This window comes from Typopeltis vanoorti, chromosome 7 (assembly GCF_054136105.1).
Source record: "Typopeltis vanoorti isolate ZY-2024b chromosome 7, IOZ_Tvanoo_1.0, whole genome shotgun sequence".
Lineage (NCBI taxonomy): Eukaryota > Metazoa > Arthropoda > Arachnida > Uropygi > Thelyphonidae > Typopeltis > Typopeltis vanoorti.
The window spans coordinates 96,073,619-96,095,053 of NC_143555.1; the positions used below are offsets into that span (position 1 = coordinate 96,073,619).

The 21,435-nt window shown below is 35.7% G+C and overlaps 1 protein-coding gene across 3 annotated transcripts in view; it reads left to right on the forward strand.

Moving 5' to 3' along the window:
* LOC150104883 (UPF0462 protein C4orf33 homolog) overlaps positions 1–21,435 on the forward strand; it is a 150,497-nt gene that overhangs the window by 106,362 nt on the left and 22,700 nt on the right. For all 3 annotated transcript variants that reach the window (XM_090395392.1, XM_090395391.1, XM_090395394.1), the window contains one exon: positions 14,038–14,228. In XM_090395392.1, the coding sequence (XP_090251518.1) occupies positions 14,038–14,228 (191 nt within the window). The remainder of the gene's footprint in view (positions 1–14,037; positions 14,229–21,435) is intronic.

Below are 21,435 nucleotides of genomic sequence, written 5' to 3' on the forward strand. Positions count from 1 at the left end.
AGCCAATTTGGAGGAAAATGTTAAGGTTCTTTGGCTAGTTTGTCCTTGTCAGTGATGAGTTGGCAGACTCTTGCTCCTGGTGTGGAAAGAATATTCAATTTTTGAGGGGACAAGGCATGTAGATATCTGTCACTATATGTAGGCTTTCAAAATATAGAAACTTTTAATTTACATAATTTCTTAGAAATAGGGAAATAGAAATAGGAGTGAACCATTAGATTCTAATTCATAGGTGAATTTTATGTTAGGGTATTGATAATTTAGGTACTCATTAAAAAGCAGAAGCGAAGGTAGACAATGGTTCCATACTAAGAATATATTGTCATACATTTTTCATTATTTTGGGTTATGATGGTATTCTTCTAGTGCCTTGTTTTCAAATGTTTCCATATAAAGAGTTGCTAAAACTGGCAAAAGAGCACTTTCATGGCAAGACTAGAGTTCTGTTTGAATATTGCATTTTTATATTTGAAGTAGTGGTGCTTAAGGGTCAAAGCTGTATAACTGAGAGGAGACCTCCACATAGCCTTTAAAGGAATGCGGAGAACCGACCAGGGCTTCTAACCTAATGTCCAATCCTCACCTTCTCGTGGTGCACCCTGCTGGGTATCTATCTGGATACTGAACGAACGAGGATGGGCTGGCAATTTGGGATATAGCCAACCAAATTGTAATTCTTATTGGCTTATACCAATTATAAAATGATGATACAACATGACAAAATTTCATGCCGGCTGGGACGGCGCCCGGTTAAACAAGGCCCCCATTGTTTTCACCAAGGAACCAGGGTGAACAGCAAAAAGTCAGCTACTGGAACGAATCTGAAAAAACACCCCAACTCAACATCACCAGAGTTAAAGATCAGTACTATCAACATAAGAAGCCTGAATGGCAAAGAAATGGAGCTAGCTGAGGAATTAGATAAGTACCAGATCGACATAATAGGAGTGACCGAAACAAAAAAAAAAAAAGACAAAAACTGGTGAAATCTTTCTGAGCAATAAACACAAAATGTTATATTCAGGCAATGACAATCAAGGAAAAGAAGGAGTAACCATAGTATTCAACACAAAATACGAGGCTAATCTTCATGAATATCAGTCAGTCTCAAGTAGAGTAATGTGGGCAAATATGAGAATGAGGAACTGGACAATGAGACTTATGGTCCCACAGAAGGTTCTACTAAGGTAGACTTGGAGGAATTTTTTGAGACTTTAGAAAAAGCAACTGACACAACGAAAAAGTAAAAGTTGGTCCTTGTTGGGGATCTAAATAACCGAGTAGGAAATGATTGTGAGACACAAAAATATTTTGGGAAAATTTGGAGAAAAGAGCAAAGCTAATAATAATGGGAAATATCTGTTTGATTTCTGCTCAGGGAAATGGACTGGTTATTACTAACATCATGTTCCAACATAAAATTGTACACAAATTCACATGGAGAGAAGAGGCAAGAAATAAAAGTCTCATTGACTATGTTATTGTTGATAGTGATGTTTTCTTCTTGGTGCAGGACACCAGAGTGTACAGAGGATTTGAAATTGGAAGTGATCACTATTTAGTTTTGAGCAGGATAAAATTGAATTTCATATTGAAAAGAATAACATGTAAGAAAGTTTTAAAGCGAATAAAAGTTCAGCAGCTCTCAGATGTGAACTGTAGACTAAAATATACAAAGATTATTGAAGAAAAAATGAAAGAGTTTTTGAGAACAGGAATCAAAACCTGGAGATTCAGTGACAAGCCTTGATGAAAGCCCTGATTAATTCAGCTAGAGAGGCATGTGGTGAAGTTGTCTGCAAGGATAGAAAAATTAGAACTCCATGATGGACACAGGAAGTTAAAGAGGCAGTGAAGGAAAAGAAGAAAGCATATCAAAAGTTCCTGGCAAATAAGTCAGCTTGTGCTCTTAGAGAATACAGAGACCAATGCAAGAATGCTAAACACTGTGTAAAACTAGCTAAACAAAAGTCATGGGAGGACTTTGGCAAGATCATAGAAAATAAATATCAAGAAGGTGATAAGATATTCTGGAGCATTGAAGAAGCTTAGAAATGGAGGAAAGAGTGCTGTAAAACGAGTTAGAGATGATAAAGCTGATATGAAAACAGGAGAAAAAGATATCTTTGAAGTATGGAGTAATTACTTCGAAAAATTGCAAAATGAAACAAGCAGTGATAGCACAGTGGTAAAAAACACTCAACAGGCATACATTCAGCAGGAGTAGATGATATTTGACCAGAAATGATGAAGTATGGTGGTATAAAAGTCTTGCAGTGGCTGCACAGCATAGTTCAGAGGGACAAATTCCCGATGATTGGAGTAAAGCTCTCATAGTACCCATATATAAAAAGGGAAATAAAACTGAATGTGAGAATTAGAGATATTTCCCTACTGAGTGTTCCTGGTAAGATATATGCAAGTATACTTGAGAAACGGTTGAGAAGTATGGTAGAAGAAAAGCTTGGTGAAAAACAAGCTGGTTTCCGGCCGAATAGAGGCTGTCAGGATCAGATCTTCACTTTACGACAAATAGTGGAGAAATCATGAGAATATAACAGAGATATCTATTTGAGTTTTGTAGATCTGGAAAAGGCATATGAAAAGGTGCCAAGAGAGAAGCTATTCAATACGCTACAGTTATATGGTGTCAATGGAGCATTATATCAAGCAATACTTAGTCTTTATTTGAGTTGTAAGTCAGCAGTTAGAATTGAAAGAAGTACAGGGAGATGGTTTAATGTTAAATCTGGGGTGAGACGAGGATGTATATTATCTATATGACATTATGAAGGAAAGTGGTATTAAACATGATATCAAAATTGGAGATGTTAATGTCAGCTCATTTCTTTATGCGAACGATGTTATACTTATCAATAAATCCACTACGAGTCTGCAAGATTCCTTGACTAAATTGAATAACTGTTGTAATAGATATGGTATGAAGGTCAGCAATAAAAAGACAAAGACAATGAAAATAGGCAGAATCGTTGAAAATGTCAACTGCATTGTGAACGGAGAACCTGTGGAACAAGTAAAACATTTCAGCTACTTAAGCACGATTTTTAGTGAAGATAGTAAATTTAATATAGAAATAGACAACAGAATTAATAAAGCTGGTATAGTAGGAAGTCAATTGAATAAATTCATATGGGATAAGAGAGAAATTAGTCAGAACACTAAATTAGCTGTATACAAGACAGTGTTCAACCAGTTTTAACTTATGGATCTGAGAGCTGGGTCAGAAGTAAAGCACTTGACCAAAGACTAGAGATCGCAGATATGAGAAGCGTGAACAGATGGCATCAATGGCAATATCATATTAAAAATAAGGATATTAAGAAAGAACTTGACATTGTCAGCATTCAGGAATGCATTAGCAGAACTAATCTCAGGAGGTATGGTCATTTAACAGAATGGGTGAGGAAAGATTAGCAAAACAAGTGTTCTCTGCCAGGTTGGCAGGAAAACGACCCAGAGGAAGACCAAGATATAGGTGGATTGATAGGGTACAAAGTGCCTTAGATGACAGAAATATAAGATCTGATAATATTCATGTCTTGACAAGTAACAGACTGATCTGGAGAAAAATTGTAGATAGGAAGTTAGTAATGATGTAAATTTTTCATGTAGCACTATCATATCCTGTACACCCCTGGATACATGGCAGGATTTGATGATGATATTTGAAGTATTCAAATGAAATACATTCTTTGAGGGGTGTCATAACCTTCTTAGAGAATTTATCTTGAAGCACTGCAAGTAGATCATCAGTAGGAACATTGGTAAACAAATTAACTACATCAAAGCTTGCTAAAATGTAATGTTCATCAAGGATAATGTTGCTGATGCTTTAAACAAAATGTTTGGAGTTTTTAACAAAGGATGGTGAATGTCCTGTCGGGCCCTTTAGTAATTTAGCTAGATGTTTGTCAAGAAGATATGACGGAGAATCTGTCTTCTATTGGATGTAGAGGTGTGTCTACTTTATGAATTTTGGATGTCCCATGTAGACTTGGATGAAGAGAACGGAAAGCTAGTCTGGTTTCTATGTTAAATTCATTGGTTGTTTTTAAAAAGGTTATTGGTGCAATTTTGAAGATTTTTGGTAGGTTCATGATCCATAATGGAGTAAGTGTCAGTATTAAGAAGCTGTCTAATTTTTGGTCATAATCATCTGAGTCAATAATAACAGTAGCATTTCCTTTGTCTGCAGGTAAGATCACTATGTCAGAATTGTTTCTAAGCTTATTGAGAGCAGCTCATTCAAAATGTGAAAAATTATCAATAGGAGGTTTTGTTGCATTTATGGCAAGTGCTCATTTGAACCAGCACTTGCCAGTTCTTGCGATTTATGGAAAAAACTTGTGATTGCCAGTCATCTTACTGTGGACAGTCAGAAAAGTCAATTGAACAACGCATTAACCCAAAAGACGCTTCGCAAATGAGACATCAAGTTTTATGGGATAAATCAGAACTATTACACTGTTGTTATGACACAATAGAGAGAAAAATTCGGCAGTCTTTAGAAATGGCATTAGTTCCTAAATATCAAAATATTAACCAAAACATTAACTTGTCTGAGTACAATTCTAGTCTTCATTAGTCAAACATGTTCACTTGAATGTGTAAACATGCAGAAGGTTTTGAACATTTGGAAGTATTTTAAAAATAATATCAGTCTCTTCTATAACTGCATTACAGTTATCAACTTTGTTCTTATTGTTTTGTCTACTAGTTTGTATATTTGCACCAGAAGAAATCTTGCAAAGTTAGGATGAAATGTCATCATCATCATCAAATTCCTGATATGTACCCTCAAGGGGTGTACAGAATATAATAGTACTACATGAAAAACTTACACCATTACTAACTTCCTATCTACAATTTTCCTCCAAATCAATCTGTTACTTGTCAAGATTTCAACATTATCAGATATAAGGCACTTTTTACTGTATCAATCAACCTATACATCAATGTTTCTTAACGAGGGGCATACGTCCCACAAGGGGGGCAATTAGAAAATATGTTGCATTCTTCACCTCGTATACTGATATACTCAACTGTCAGTGTTGAGGTGGGGCATGATCAAAAAAACGTTGGGAAACACTGACCAATATCTTGTCTTCCTCTGGGTCTTTTTCCTGCAAACCTGGTAAAGAACACTTGTTTTGCTAATCTTTCCTCTCCCATTCTGTTTAAGTGACCATATCACCCGAGATTAGCTCTGCTAACACATTCCTGGATGCTAACCATGTTAAGTTCTTTCCTAATATCCTTGTTTTTAATATGACATTGCCACTGATGCCATTTGTTCACTCCTCTAATCTTTCTCAGAACTCATATCTGCAGTCTCTAGTCTTTGGTCAAGTGTTTTATTTCTAACCCAACTCTCAGATCCATAAGTTAAAATTGGTTTGAACACTGTCTTGTATACAGCTAATTTAGTGTTTTGACTAATTTCTCTCTTATTCCATATAAATTTATTCAGTGTTGACTTCCTACCATACCAGCTTTGTTGATTCTGTTGTCTATTTCCATATTTAATTTACCATCTTCATTAAAAATCATGCCTAAGTAGCTGAAATGTTTTACCTGTTCTGTAGGTTCTCCATTCAAAATGCTGTTGATATTTTCAATGCTGCTGCCCATTTTCATTGTCTTTGTCTTGTTATTGCTGACCTTCATACCAAATCTATTATTATTATTATTATGGGTATCTCCATGGAGTCAGTAGACTTATTGCGGGAGACCCAAACTATCAAAACAATATCCATCATATCTCTTCTTGAATTCATTTACAGATGAAGAATTCACAACTGAGTCAGGCAATGCATTCCACAGTTCTCACACCCTTGTTAACCAGACTTTTCCTTAATTTCCAGGGATGATCTCTTGTTCTTCCATCACTATCACACAGCTGAAACATTTCCCCTGCATCAATCTTATAAAAACCTTTTAGTAACTTAAATGTTTCTATCATATCCCCCCCTCTTCTCTGCCTATCAACCAACTGCTGCAATCCACAAGCTCTCAATCTATCAATGTAGGGAGTATTTTTTACATCACTCACCAACTTAGTCACTCTCCTCTGAACCCTCTCCACAACCTCCTCATCTCCAAGGAATCCAAGTGACCAGACCTGAGCACAGTAATCTATTACAAGAGTTATTCAATTTAGTTAGTGAATCTTGCAGTCTTGTAGCAGATTTATTTAGAAGTATTACATTATCTGCCATAGAATAAAGAGCTGAGATTAACATCTCCAATTTTGACAAGTTTAATACCACTTTCCTTCATAATGTGATCCATATAGATAATAAATTACAGAGGGGATAATATACATCCTTGTCTGACACCAGATTTAACATGAGACCATCTCTTCCTGTACTTCCTTCGATTCTAACTGCTGACTTAAAACTCAAATATAGACTAAGTAGTGCTTGATATAATGCTCCATTGACACCATACAACTGTAACACTTTGAACAGCTTCTCTCTTAGCACTCTGTTGTTACACCCTGATAACTTAAGAATGTGAAATTTTCAGTTATCATGATGTAACAAGAGAAGAAATAAAAACCCTGTATAGATAACAAAGTAAGCAAGCTTGTTCCTAAGCAGATATCGTTAAGAGCCTTTGAAAGTCACGAATACAAAATATAAAAAGGAAGAAAAACATGCTTGCATCCAAGTGAAGAATATAGCTGAAATTGTTTGTTGAACTAAAAAAAAAAGGGAAATTTATTACAGTTGTGATATGATAAAATAAGGTTAAGTAAAGCAAAGAAGATTAGTCATAGGATTTTGTATGTGAGAGACTAGTTTTTACACTTGAAATAAGAGATTAAAGATTCGAGTTAATTCTTAGAAAATTTTGGAAAGGGGATTAATTTAGTATAGATTACATAGAGGTTATCTTAAACCAAAGCTCAAGGTCATAATTCCCGAATTGAGACTTCGTCACGTGTCAGTTACATGCACACAGGCCGCATGACGTTTTGGCAGAGAAACGCCACTCTAATTGGTCAGTGAAATCGACTCCAGTAAGGGGGGAAGAAAAGAAATTGAAGTGCCAGTAGCAGTTATCGTATAAAAGGGTTAAGACCCCCCCACACACACACACGCACACGCACAAGGCTTTTTTCCCTCAGAGGTTTCTTCACGAGTCTTCGTATAGGTCTCACGCGGTTTTCCTGAGTGACGGGTTAGGAGTTTTCTCCTTCCGACACAATAAGGAAATAAAGTATGCGGGATTTCGATTCCGTGTTCCTATTGTAAGAAATGAGGGACGCCGTTTAGTTAAAAAGAGAAGATAATGTCCGTATGTTTCATTATCCAGTGATCGTAACGAGAGAAAGAAAATTCTATAAAGGAATCAGTGCCCACGTGGTGAATTTCACTGCCATAGAATAGATGACCCTATGTATGTCCCTGATTGAAGAATGTAAGGTAAAGATTGCGAAAGCCCATCTCAGTGCCAAAAGAACTTAGGAGTGATAAGTTATAGAAGAGTTTGTCCTAGGAAGGTAAAATACCGGAAAAAGGTAGAGACCAGTGTAGAAAACCCAAGTCAAAAGGTACTTAAAATCTCGTGTCAATTCAAATCATATGTAACTGTAGTCATTGTTCAATTACTGAACAGTTGAAAGGATAAATGAGAAATTATACTAGGACTTTAGTACATGTCATACTAGAATAAAAATGGGCTTGTTATTATTAATTAATACATAATTCATGTGCTTAGAGATTTATGCATGTACATCGTATTTTAATTAAGAGAGTTTTAAAGGTTAAAGGTGTGTATTAGCTCAGCGAAAGGATAAATTTAATCCATATTGTCTTAGTGAGAAAATTAGAGTAACTGATTATATATGTCCTAGAAAATACAGAATTATAGCGTGATCAAACTAGTAAGGGGTTAGACAAAGGATCAACTAGTTCGAGAATTATGCATGTTTATATGTATAGATTCTGTTATGGCGATATGATCACAATTCTCATGTAGGATCTTAACCCAATAATTGTGTTTAGCTAGTGAAAATTTGTATTATATATTCTTAGTATTGAATTGAGTTTTATTTGATAAAGAATAAATTATGCCATGTTTAATAGTTTAATAAACTTTTGTTCATTGAAAATACAGTTGTCTTAGATTGCCGCTTAATGCACCACTTGTAACAACGTATGAACTTAATAACGCGGGGGGGGATTTGTTAAGTCATGAAATAAAGGTCACTACTGCATATTAGTTTCACACTCGGACACATTTTGGTAATTGCTCCTTGTTTTTGAATTTTATATCTTAAACTAAATGTCCTGAAAGGTGCAGTATAAAATAAATATTTAGGGACACTAAGGGGAGAAGAAGCTTGAATATTTGTATTTGGGTGATATCTCGTATATAAATAAGATTTGGATAAAGACAAGTAGAGTTTCACATGTAAGGATAGTTGAAAGCCTAATAATCGTAAATTGGGACACAACATAAATGGCGCAGTCGGCAGGATGTAGTTTAGCTAATTAAATCCTAATTACAAGCTATTCACAGCAAGTTGGTTTTGGGTGTAGGTCAGACAACTGAGAGACAAAAGTGTAATTAAGTGTTGTTGAAAAATTTAAAGAGTAAATTACTGTAAACTGGATGCAAATATGACTGATTCCTCTAGTAGTTTAGGCAATGATAACAGCAAATTTTTTCGTTATATTAACCCACAGGAGGTGTTCCCAGAATTTTCGGGCGAGGAGACCGATGACGTCCTCAAATTTTTTAGTTATATAGAAGAGTTGGAAGATGGACTGATTTTCAGTTGTTAGTCTTACTCCAGAGTAAACTAGTGGGAAAAGCTAAAACTTTCCTGTATTCCTCCCCCCTTCTCAAGGAAACCCTGGATTACTCCCGATTTAAGACAGTCCTACTTTCTGAGGTCTCAAAACTGGGAAGCTTAGGACTTAACTTGTGGAAGCTGCAGGAAATGGTGCAAAAGGATAAGGAGAGTGTGTCTGACTTCCACAACAGATTACTGACCCTCTTCGAGTACTCTAAACGTCTCAAGTGAAGACGAGCACCATTTGGACTGGGCAGTCTTCCAACACTTTAGGATTGGACTAACACCAGAACTGAAGGAGACGGCTTTCGGTAAGGAAATAACCAACTTAGAAGAGTGCTATGCCGCCTTAAAGGAGAAGGAACAGATGTTTGGAGACATTATCCCGCATCTACTGCCAGCTACATTAACGTGATTAAGGAGACGAAGAGTTCCAACTGTGAGAAAAAAATGGATAATGAATCTAGCTCATGTATAGGGACGAATAAAGATCAAAGGGATAGTGAGGAAGTAAGAGAAAATTCAGTCAACACTAATCAAGAGGCTGAAATTAAAATGAACATCCCAAAACAAGTAGGACTAACAAATATGGAAGAAGTATGTTCTATAATTAAACAAGAAGTTGAATGACTTCAACAGCCCGTAATGGACTGTCTTGATGCTGTACTGAAACAGCTGGCGGCGGTCACAGATAAGACTTCAAAATCATCTATCCCTCAACCAGAGAAGACTAATGAATTCATCAGACAAGAAGTAGAAAGAATTCAACAGTCTTGATGCTGTACTAAAGCAGCTGGCAGCAGTGACAGAACAGAACCCCGAGGAGTCTCTACTTAAATCTGAACGAAGTAGTGTGCAAGGAGAAAGAAAGGAGACTCCTCGATGTTTTAATAATTGTGGCAAGATTGGGCATTTAGCCCGAAATTGTTTTAGTAACAAGAGACCCTCCAATAGAAATAATAGATATGAGCCGAGATTTGGGCACACTCCTCATAATTTTGAAGGTAAACCATGGAGGAGAGGACAAAGGAATCATGAACATCTTAGAAGATCGAGAATGAAAATCAAAGGGAATATACATGGATGTTATTGTAACATATTGCTAGATACTGGTTCCTGGGCCTCTGTAATTAGTGAAGATTATATTCAAGAAATAAAATCCAGTGTATGGTGAGGTAGTTATAAACTTAAGAGACCGATTACATTATCAGGAATCTCAATATCAGAGATATATGTAACAAAGAAGGTTAGAGTAAAATTATACTTACCTGAATTTAACATGACTGTTTGGCAAGATTTGTTGGTCCTCCCTAGGACATCCTACCCAAGCGCACAAATCATCTTGGGAATAAATTTTCTAGAGAAGTGTACAAATTCTCATGCGACTTCTCTCGTAATGAAATGTTCGTTATGGGAAGAAAACGGTCAAGTAAAGGGAGAAATAATAATGGAAAGAAAGTTAGGGAATCACTTCAAGGCAGAATGCAAAATGAGAATAACATCACAGAAAGTGTACACTCTAAGGGGGATAATGAAGAATGTATAGATAACCAGGCTGATTCTTCATTAACTTCAACATCCAAAGAAAACAGCCAGACTGAAACTTACCTCATATCAAGTGTCAAAGTAGTAGATGATCAAAGCATAGGGGAAAGGAAATTAGGGAAAAATAGTCAGATAACAATCGCTGTGAATTTAATTGAGAGAATTGAAAGATCTAGAGGTTCCTTTAACAATTCAAGTTCGAAGAATAGGAGATTCTTCAAACTTGAATTGTTAAAAGAACAGAGGATTGAGGGACATCTAAAAAGAAATTTTCTGGAAAAAATGTTTAGAAAGGGAGGACCTTTGTTACACCCTGATAACTTAAGAATGTGAAATTTTCAGTTATCATGATGTAACAGGAGAAGAAATAAAAAACCCTGTATAGATAACTAAGTAAGCAAACTTATTCCTAAGCAGATATCGTTAAGTGCTTTTGAAAGTAATGAATACAAAATATAAAAAGGAAGAAAAACATGCTTGCATCCAAGTGAAGAATATAGCTGAAATTGTTTGTTGAACTAAAAAAAAAAAAAAAAAAGAAGGGAAATTTATTACAATTGTGATATGATAAAATAAGGTTAAATAAAGCAAAGAAGATTAGTCATAGGATTTTGTATGTGAGAGACTAGTTTTTACACTTGAAATAAGAGATTAAAGATTCGAGTTAATTCTTAGAAAATTTTGGAAAGGGGATTAATTTAGTATAGATGACATAGAGGTTAGCTTAAACCAAAGCTCAAGGTCATAATTCCCAAATTGAGACTTCGTCACGTGTCAGTCGCGGGCACATGGGCCGCATGATGTTTTGGCAGAGAAACGCCACTCTAATTGGTCAGTGAAATCGACTCCAGTAAGGGGGGGGAAGAAAAGAAATTGAAGAAGGTGCCGATAGCGATCATCGTATAAAAGGGTTAGGAACCCCCCCACACACACACAAGGCTTTTTGGCTTTTTTCCCCTCAGAGATTTCTTCACGAGTCTTCATATAGGTCTCACGCGGTTTTCTTGAGTGACGGGTTAGGAGTTTTCTCCATCCGACACAATAAGGAAACAAAGTGTGCGTTATTTCGATTCTGTGTTCCTATTGTAAGAAATGAGGGATGCCGTTTAGTTAAAAAGAGAGAAGATAATGTCCGTATGTTTCATTGTCCAGTGATCGTAACGAGAGAAAGAAAATTCTATAAAGGAATCAGTGCCCACGTGGTGAATTTCACAGCCATAGAATAGATGATCCTATATATGTCCTTGATTGAAGAATGTAAGGTAAAGATTGTGAAAGCCCATCTTAGTGTCAAAAGAACTTAGGAGTGATAAGTTATAGAAGAGTTTGTCCTAGGAAGGTAAAATACCAGAAAAAGGTAGAGACCAGTGTAGAAAACCCAAGTCAAAAGGTACTTAAAATCTCGTGTCAGTTCAAATCATTTGTAACTGTAGTCATTGTTCAATTTCTGAACAGTTGAAAGGATAAATGAGAATTATACTAGGACTTTAGTACATGTCAAACTAGAATAAAAATGAGCTAATTATTATTAATTAATACATAATTCATGTGCCTAGAGATTTATGCATGTACATCATATTTTAATTAAGAGAGTTTTAAGGGTCAAAGGTGTGTATTAGCTCAGCGAAAGGATAAATTTTATTCATATTGTCTTAGTGAGAAAATTAGAGTAACTGATTATATATGTCCTAGAAAATACAGAATTATAGCGTGATCAAACAGTAAGTGGTTAGACAAAGAATCAACTAGTTCGAGAATTATGCATGTTTATATGTATAGATTCTGTTATGGCGATATGATCACAATTCTCATGTAGGATCTTAACCCAATAATTGTGTTTAGCTAGTGAAAATTTGTATTATATATTCTTAGTATTGAACTGAGTTTTATTTGATAAAGAATGAATTGTACCATGTTTAAGAGTTCAATAAACTTTTGTTCATTGAAAATACAGTTGTCTGAGATTGCCGCTCAATGCACCACTTGTAACAACGTATGAACCTAATCACGCGGGGGAGGTTTGGATTTGTTAAGTTATGAGATAAAGGTCACAACTACATATTAGTTTCACACTCAGACATATTTTGGTAATTGCTCCTTGTTTTTGAATTTTATATCTTAAACTAAATGTCCTGAAAGGTGCAGTATAAAATAAATATTTAGGGACACTAAGGGGAGAAGAAGCTTGAATATTTGCATTTGGTGATATATATTGTATATAAATAAGATTTGGACAAAGACAAGTAGAGTTTCACATGTAAGGATAGTTGAAAGCCTAATAATCGTAAATTTGGACATAACACTGTCATATGCCTTTTTGCAGATCTACAAAATTTAAATATAGATCTTTGTTATATTTCTACGATTTCTCAACTATTTGTTGTAATGTGAAAATTTGATCCTGACAGCCTCTATTCTGCCTGAATCTAGCTTGTTCTTCACAAGCTTCCTTTCCACAATCCTTCTCAACTGTTTCTTAAGTATACTTGAATAAATGTTACCAGGAACATTCAGTATGGAAATACCTCTGTAATTCTCACATTTTTATTTCCCTTTTTTATATATATGGGTACTGTGAGAGCTCTACTCCAATCATCTGGAATTCGTCCTCTGTCCAGGTCTTCTGAACTATGCGGTGCAACCACTGTAAGACTTTTATACCTCCATACTTGAGTATTTCGAGTCAAATATCGTCTACTCCCATGCCTTTCCACATTTCAGGCTTTTAATGGCTATTTTTACTTCAAGTATGGATATGTATTCTTGATTGCATGTCTGTTGAGTGTTTTTTACTACTGTGCTGTCATTACTGCTTGTTTCATTTCGCAATTTTTCAAAGTAATTACTCCATACATCAAGGATATCTTTTTCACCAGTGTTCATGTCACCTTTATCATCTCTAATTCCTTTTGCAGCACTTTTTCCTCCATTTCTGAGCTTCTTCAACAACCTACAGAATATCTTGCCACCTTCTTGATATTTATTTTCTGTGTTCTTACCAAAGCCTTCCCATGACTTTTGTTTAGCTAGTTTCACACAGTGTTTAGCTTTTTTACATGTTGATGAAATATTGTGCTGCTAATTAAATGTTATCAACTTATTCCAGTGTTCTGCCTTATAAACTTTAGTCATATATATACATATATATATATATATATATATATATATACATGTTCCCAGTGAGATCTTTTGAAAGTGTGCCACTAATTAAATGAACAGTAATAGTTTGTTAACTGTGTTACAGTCTGTCTAGTAAATCAAATAACAAGTCTCCACCAGATATTTCCACCCTTGATGTTTGTTTTCCCTGGTTGTGCAATTGGATAGTGTTTCCACTATTCAGTCAGTAGGCAATGGATTTGAATCCTTCTGCTGGCATGAATGTTTATGATTGGTTTTAGGTGATAGATGAATTTCATTGCTTGGTGTATGACCACCACTTTATCATTAGGCATACAAGAAAAATAATTTGTTAGAAATTAGCTGCATTATTTATTCTAAGTTTGATAAATATTTTTCATTTAATGCAAGAATTACAGCAATCATATTACAAAACATGTTGAGAAGCAAATAAAAGATTATAATATCTTCAGTATTTGTGATTATTAACAATTTAATAGATTTAACTAATTATTTATTTGTTTAATATTGTTTAATATTTTTAGCAAATGCTTCCACTGGAATATGAAGCAGAAATCAGAGGTGACAAATGGTATGGAATTGCAAAAATTCCTGCAGAATATTTTCCACAAAGAGTCCATCTGTTTAATGCCTATGCCATTCATGGTGAAGAAGCAAACAGAGTTTATGAAGCACTTTATCCAGTACCTACTGGTCATCATGTTCAGCCTAATTTGTAAGTTTATATTACTTTTCTTTCACTGTATGATTTAGTTTTTAATAAATTGGATATGATGTTTGATATGACTAGAAATCAGTTAAAAATTACAAATCAATGTTCTAACAGTAACATGTACAGAATTTGTCAAACACAATTTGGATTTCAATGATCCTATGCATCGGAATGTAAATTTTGCTAATTTTAGAAAGCTACTTGTACTTCATGGCCCTGAACATAAAAATTGTAATATTTATCCAACTTCAGAAGACAGTCGTTCATTTCATAATGAATGGATGTACAGAAAATTACCAAATGGTGAGAAACAACATAGAGAGTGGCTATTTTATTGCAAAGCTAAAAATAGTTTATATTGTTTAACATGTTTACTATTTTCTAAAAATTCATCATCTTTATTTAGTAAACCAGAATTAGGATTTTCAAAATAGAAACAATTAAATCCACGAATTCCAAATCATTAATCATCAACAGATCACATTAATAGTTATACCACCTGGAAAATGTTTGAAAAAAATTTGAAAAGTAAATCCGGCAGCCTTGACAACAATTTAAAAAAACAATTATCTGAAGAAATAGAAAAATGGCGACATATTCTTAGAATTATTTTTAAATGTTTAATGTTTTGTGCAACTAACAATCTGCCTTTAAGAGGAAGTATTGAGAATGATGATAATGGCATTGAAAATTCGAAAAAAGGAATTTTTCTTAATCTAATGCAACTTATCAGTAATTATGATTCTACTTTAAAACTTGCTGTGAAAGAACCAAAAAACAAGTATCATAGTTAAGTCCTCAAATTCAAAATGAATTTTTAATTTTACTAGCTACCAAATTAAGAAATAATATTATAAGGGATGTTAAAACTGCAAACTATTACAGTATAATAGTAGACTGTACACCAGATGTTGCACATAAAGAACAAATTTGCCAGATAATACGTTATATGAAAATTACCAACAAAACTGTTATTATTGAAGAAAAATTTTTAGATTTTATTTGTTTGATAGACAAGACAGGAGAGAAACTTGCTAATGAAATTTTAAACAAATTAAACGAAAACAGACTTGATGTTAAAGATTTAAGAGGTCAAAGTTACGATAATGCAGCAAATATGTCAAGCAGATACAACGGTATGCAGGCTTTCATAATGAAAGTTAATAATCTAGCTGCATTTGTACCCTGTGTGCACATTCGCTTAATCTTGTTGAAGTTCAAGCTGCAAATAATAACTTAGAAATTATAAATTTTTTTGGAATAATTCAAAAGGTATTTAATTTTTTTGTTTCAACTCAAAAACTGGAAAAAATAACATCTACATTAAAAATATCTTTAAAAGGTCATAGTGACATATGATGGTGTTCTAAATTAAATTGTTTATCTGCACTAAAAACACAATTTAAAGAGGTATTAAATATTATTACTGATATATCATACAATCCATCTTTTGGTGCAGATAGTATTAGTGGTGCAAAAGGACTTTTATTTCATCTTAAGTCTTATAAACAGCATAAATTTGTTTTTATGCTGTTTATGTGAGAAAAAATATTGATACAGATAAATACAGTAAATTTACAACTACAAACAAGAGACCAAGATATTTGTCAAACATCCATTCTTTTCAACGGATTAGTAAATTATTTTAAAGATTTCAGAAACAATGGATTTCAAGCGATTAGCATGGAGTGCCAGCAAAAGTGTCAAGAGCTACATATTGAACCTAAAATGACTGAAAAAACAGAAAAAGAAGTTAAAATTATTGTCAGGTGAATCAAATAATTCGAATATGATTATTACGGCTGTACAAGAACTAAATCGGTTATTTTTAGAAGTTGACGACATAATTATTTTGCAACTTACTGACTGCTTTGAGTGCATTCATACAATATCATCGCTCTTTTCTTTCATAATGGGAAAAGGTTTAGTTTCAGTAGTAAAATCTTCCAAAGTTAATGAATCATTAACTTTAGAAGACTTGACAAAAGCTGCCAAAGATTATCATCAAATTCCTGACATGTACCCTCAACGGGTGTACAGGATATGATAATACTACATGAAAAATTTACATCATTACTAACTTCCTATCCACAATTTTCTTCCAAATCAGTCTGTTACTTGTCAAGACTCCAACATTATCAGATCTTAGATTTCTATCATCAAAGGCACTTTGTACCGTATCAATCCACCTATATCTTGGTCTTCCTCTGGGTTGTTATCCTGCTAACCTGGCAGAGAACACTTGTTTTGCTAATCTTTCCTTGCCCATTCTGTTTAAGTGACCATACCACCTGAGATTAGCTCTGCTAAGGCATTCCTGGATGCTGACAACGTCAAGTTCTTTCCTAATATCCTCGTTTTTAATATGATATTGCCATTGATGCCATCTGTTCATGCCTCTAATCTTTCTCAGGACTCTCATATCTGCAGTCTCTAGTCTTTGGTCAAGTGTTTTACTTCTGACCCAGCTCTCAGATCCATAAGTTAAAACTGGTTTGAACACTGTCTTGTGTACAGCTAATTTAGTGTTCCGACTACTTTCTCTCTTATTCCATATGAATTTATTCAATTGACTGCCTAGCATACCAGCTTTGTTGATTCTGTTGTCTATTTCCATATTTAATTTACCATCTTCAGTTAAGTAGCTGAAAGTTTTATTTGTTCCACAGGTTCCCTGTTCACAACAGTTGATATTTTCAACAATTCTGCCTATTTTCATTGTCTTTGTCTTTTTAATGCTGACCTTCATACCAAGTCTATTACAACAGTTATTCAATTTAGTCAGGGAATCTTGCAGACTTGTAGCAGATTTATTTAGAAGTGTAACATCGTCTGCATAAAGCAAAGAGCTGACATTAACATCTCCAATTTTGATATCATGTTTAATACCACTTTCCTTCATAATGTGATCCATATAGATAATGAATAACAGAGGGGATAATGTACATCCTTGTCTCACACCAGATTTAACATTAAACCATCTTCCTGTACTTCCAACAATTCTAACTGCTGACTTACAACTCAAATAAAAACTAAGTATTGCTTGGTATAATGCCCCATTGACACCATATAACTGTAGCTTATTGAATAGCTTCTCTCTTGGGAACTTGTCATATGCCTCTTCCAGATCGACAAAACTTTAATGCAGATCTTTGTTATATTCCCATGCTTTCTCAACTATTTGTCATAAAGTGAAGATCTGATCCTAACAGCCTCTATTTGGCCTAAATCCAGCTTGTTCTTCACCAAGCTTTTCTTCCACAATTCTTCTTAACCGTTTCTCAAGTATACTTCCATAGATCTTACCAGGAACACTCAGTAGGGAAATACTTCTGTAATTCCCACATTCAGTTTTATTTTCCTTTTTATATATGGGTACTATTAGAGTTCTACTCCAATCATCGGGAATTCGTCCCTCAGTCCAGGCTTTCTGAACTATGCGGTGCAGCCACTGCAAGACTTTTATACCACCTTACTTCAGCATTTCTGGTCGAATATCATCTACTCCTGCTGCCTTTCCACATTTCAAGCCTTGGATGGCTTTTTCTATTTCAAATATGGATATGTATTCCTGACTGTATGTCTGTTGAGTGTTTTTTACCACTGTGTTATCACTGCTTGTGTCATTTAACAATTTTTCAAAGTAATTACTCCATACTTTTTCTCCCATTTTCATGTCACCTTTATCATCTCTAACTCCTTTTACAGCACCCTATCCTCCATTTCTAAGCTTCTTCAACAACCTCCAGAATATCTTACCACTTCTTGATATTTATTTTCTATGTTCTTGCCAAAGTCCTCCAATGATTCTTGTGTAGAGGCTTAAGTGCTGTGAGGACATTATGTTGGAGGTTTAATGGATTTTTTACAACACTCAAAAAGAATTAAAATAGAATTTAATACTTCCTGTATTTCGTCCTAGTCACTAGGACATCTATGGGGATTACAAAAACAATTAATGTAACATGCACACAAAAACTTACCATACTAAGCCCAACCACGTGGGTGACACTAAAGTCCTATCTAGGTGGAGCACCCTCTAAGGGCGGTAGTAGGTGGTCTGGAATGTAAGGGGGGACCTCTGGTGATGAGTGTTTCCCAAATCTTCGGAAACTTAATGCAACCGTATTTATTAAGATTTGGTTGGTTTCTGAGAGCTGCTGCTTCTTAGAAAAGTCTCTCTTTCTTGAATTTGCTATGGTGGAGCATGGTGGTTTTCTTCCATGATACTCTGTGGGTGGTGTCCAAAACATGGTCAGCCAAGCCTGAATGGCCATAGTTGTGTTTAACGATGTACGACTTGTGTTCCTCCAGGCGGATGGATGCTGATCTGCCTGTCTGCCCAAAGTACGCAAGCTTACAGGAACAGGGTACTTTGTAAACTCCAGGCAGAGAGAGAGAGGAGGGAGCTGATCTTTCGTAGAACGGATAAGGGTAGCAAGTTTGCAGTAGGGCTTATATGCTGTGTGTAGGTTATACTTTTTTAGTATCTTGGCTATTTTTTCCGAAGTGCCACGGATGCAGGGTATGGTGATGGCATTTTTAAAATCTTGTTGACGAGAGGGACGGGGAATGGGGGAGGAATTGATTATTTTTTTGATACTGTGTTCGCTGTAGCCATTGGAGAGGAAAGTTTTGTGTATGTGGTTAAGCTCAGTAGTGAGGACGGTTCCACTGGAACAAAGATTGTGGGCTCTCTTGGTAAGAGTTTTAATGATGCCATATTGTTGCGAGGGGTGGTGGTGGGAGAGTTTGTGAATGTATCTGCCTGTGTGTGTGTGTGTGGGTTTTCTGTATACAGTGAAGGCAAGTGTATCATTAGGCAGGCGTTTGACTAAGGTGTCTAGGAAGGGTAAACAATTGTTCTTTTCCTTTTCCATAGTAAACTGGATTCTTGGATGTAGGCTATTGAGATGACTGAGGAAGGAGTCTGATGTGTCTGGGCCATGAGGCCAAATAGAGAATACAACATATCTTATCCAGATAGAAGGTTTGAATGCGGCTGAGTCTATGACTCGTTTTTCGAAATCTTCCATATAGAAATTGGCAAGGGGGGTGAGAGGGGGGGGAACCCATGGTGGTTCCCTCTTATCTGCTTGTAGATTTTGTTCTTCCAAGAGAAATATCCAGAGTTGATGGCAAAGGAAAAGAGATCTAAGAAGTCAGAGGGAAAAACGTTTTCTAAGAGAGATAAAGTGTCAGTTAAGGGAATATTGGTAAACAAAGAGGAGATATCAAAGCTTACTAATATGTCTGTATTATTCAAGGTTAAATTTTCTGTGAGGGCTTTAAAGTGGGTCGAGTTTTTTATATAGAAAGCGGAATTTCCGGTGAGGGGGGGACAGAGAGTTGGCCAGCTGTTTAGACAGTCAACTGACACTTTATCTCTCTTAGAAAACGTTTTTCCCTCTGACTTCTTAGATCTCTTTTCCTTTGCCATCAACTCTGGGTATTTCTCTTGGAAGAACAAAATCTACAAGCAGATAGAGGGAACCGCCATGGGTTCCCCCCTCCCCCTCCTTGTCAATTTCTATATGGAAGATTTCAAAAAACGAGCCATAGACTCAGCCCCACTCAAACCTTCTATCTGGCTAAGATATGTAGATGATGTGTTCTCTATTTGGCCTCATGGCCCGGACACGGTAGACTCCTTCCTTAGTCATCTCAATAGCCTACATCCAAGAATCCAGTTTACTATGGAAAAGGAAAAGAACAATTGTTTACCCTTCCTAGACACCTTAGTCACACGCTTGCATAATGATACACTTGCCTTCACTGTATACAGAAAACCCACACACGCAGGCAGATACATTCACAAACTCTCGCAACAATATGGCATCATTAAAACTCTTACCAAGAGAGCCCACAATCTTTGTTCCAGTGGAACCGCCCTCACTACTGAGCTTAACTACATACACAGAACTTTCCTCTCCAATGGCTACAGTGAACACAGTATCAAAAAAATAATCAATTCCTCCCCCATTTCCCGTCCCTCTCGTCAACAAGATTTTAAAAATGCCATCACCATACCCTGCATCCGTGGCACTTCAGAAAAAATAGCCAAGATACTAAAAAAGTATAACCTACACACAACATGTAAGCCCTACTGCAAACTTGCTACCCTTATCCGTTCTATGAAAGATCAGCTCCCTCCTCTCTCTCTGCCTGGAGTTTACAAAGTACCCTGTTCCTGTAAGCTTGCGTACTTTGGACAGACAGGCAGATCAGCATCATCCGCCTGGAGGAACACAAGTCGTACATTGTTAAACACAACTATGGCCATTCAGGCTTGGCTGACCATGTTTTGGACACCACCCACAGAGTATCATGGAAGAAAGCCACCATGCTCCACCACAGCAAATTCAAGAAAGAGAGACTTTTCTAAGAAGCAGCAGCAGCTCTCAGAAACCAACCAAATCTTAATAAATACGGTTGCATTAAGCTTCTGAAGATTTGGGAAACACTCATCACCAGAGGTCCCACCTTACATTCCAGGCCACCTACTACCGCCCTTAGAGGGTGCTCCACCTAGATAGGACTTTAGTGTCACCCACGTGGTTGGGCTTAGTATTGTAAGTTTTTGTGTGCATGTTACATTAATTGTTTTTGTAATCCCCGTAGATGTCCTAGTGACTAGGACGAAATATAGGAAGTATTAAATTCTATTTTAATTCTTTTTGAGTGTTGTAAAAAATCCATTAAACCTGCAACATAATGTCCTCCAATGACTTTTTTTTAGCTAGTTTTACACAGTGTTTTGCTTTCTTACGTTTGTCTCTGTATTCTCTAAGAGCAAAAGCTAACTTGTTTGCTAAGAACTTTTGATATGCTTTCTTCTTTTCCTTCACTGCCTCTTTAACTTCCTGTGTCCACCATGGAGTTCTGATTTTTCTATCCTTGCAGACAACCTCATCACATGCCTCTCTGGCTGAATCAATCGGGGTTTTCTTCAAGGCTTGCCACTGAATCTCCAAGGTATGGTTCCTGTTCTCAAACTCTTTCATTTTTCATTTTTTCTTCAATAATCTTTGTGTATTTTAGTCTACAGTTCACATCTCCGAGTTGCTGAACTTTTATTCGCTTTAAAACTTTCTTACATGTTATTCTTTTCAATATGAAATTCAATTTTATCCTGCTGAAGACTAAATAGTGATTGCTTCCAATTTCAAATCCTCTGTGCACTCTGGTCTCCTGCACCAGGGAGAAAACA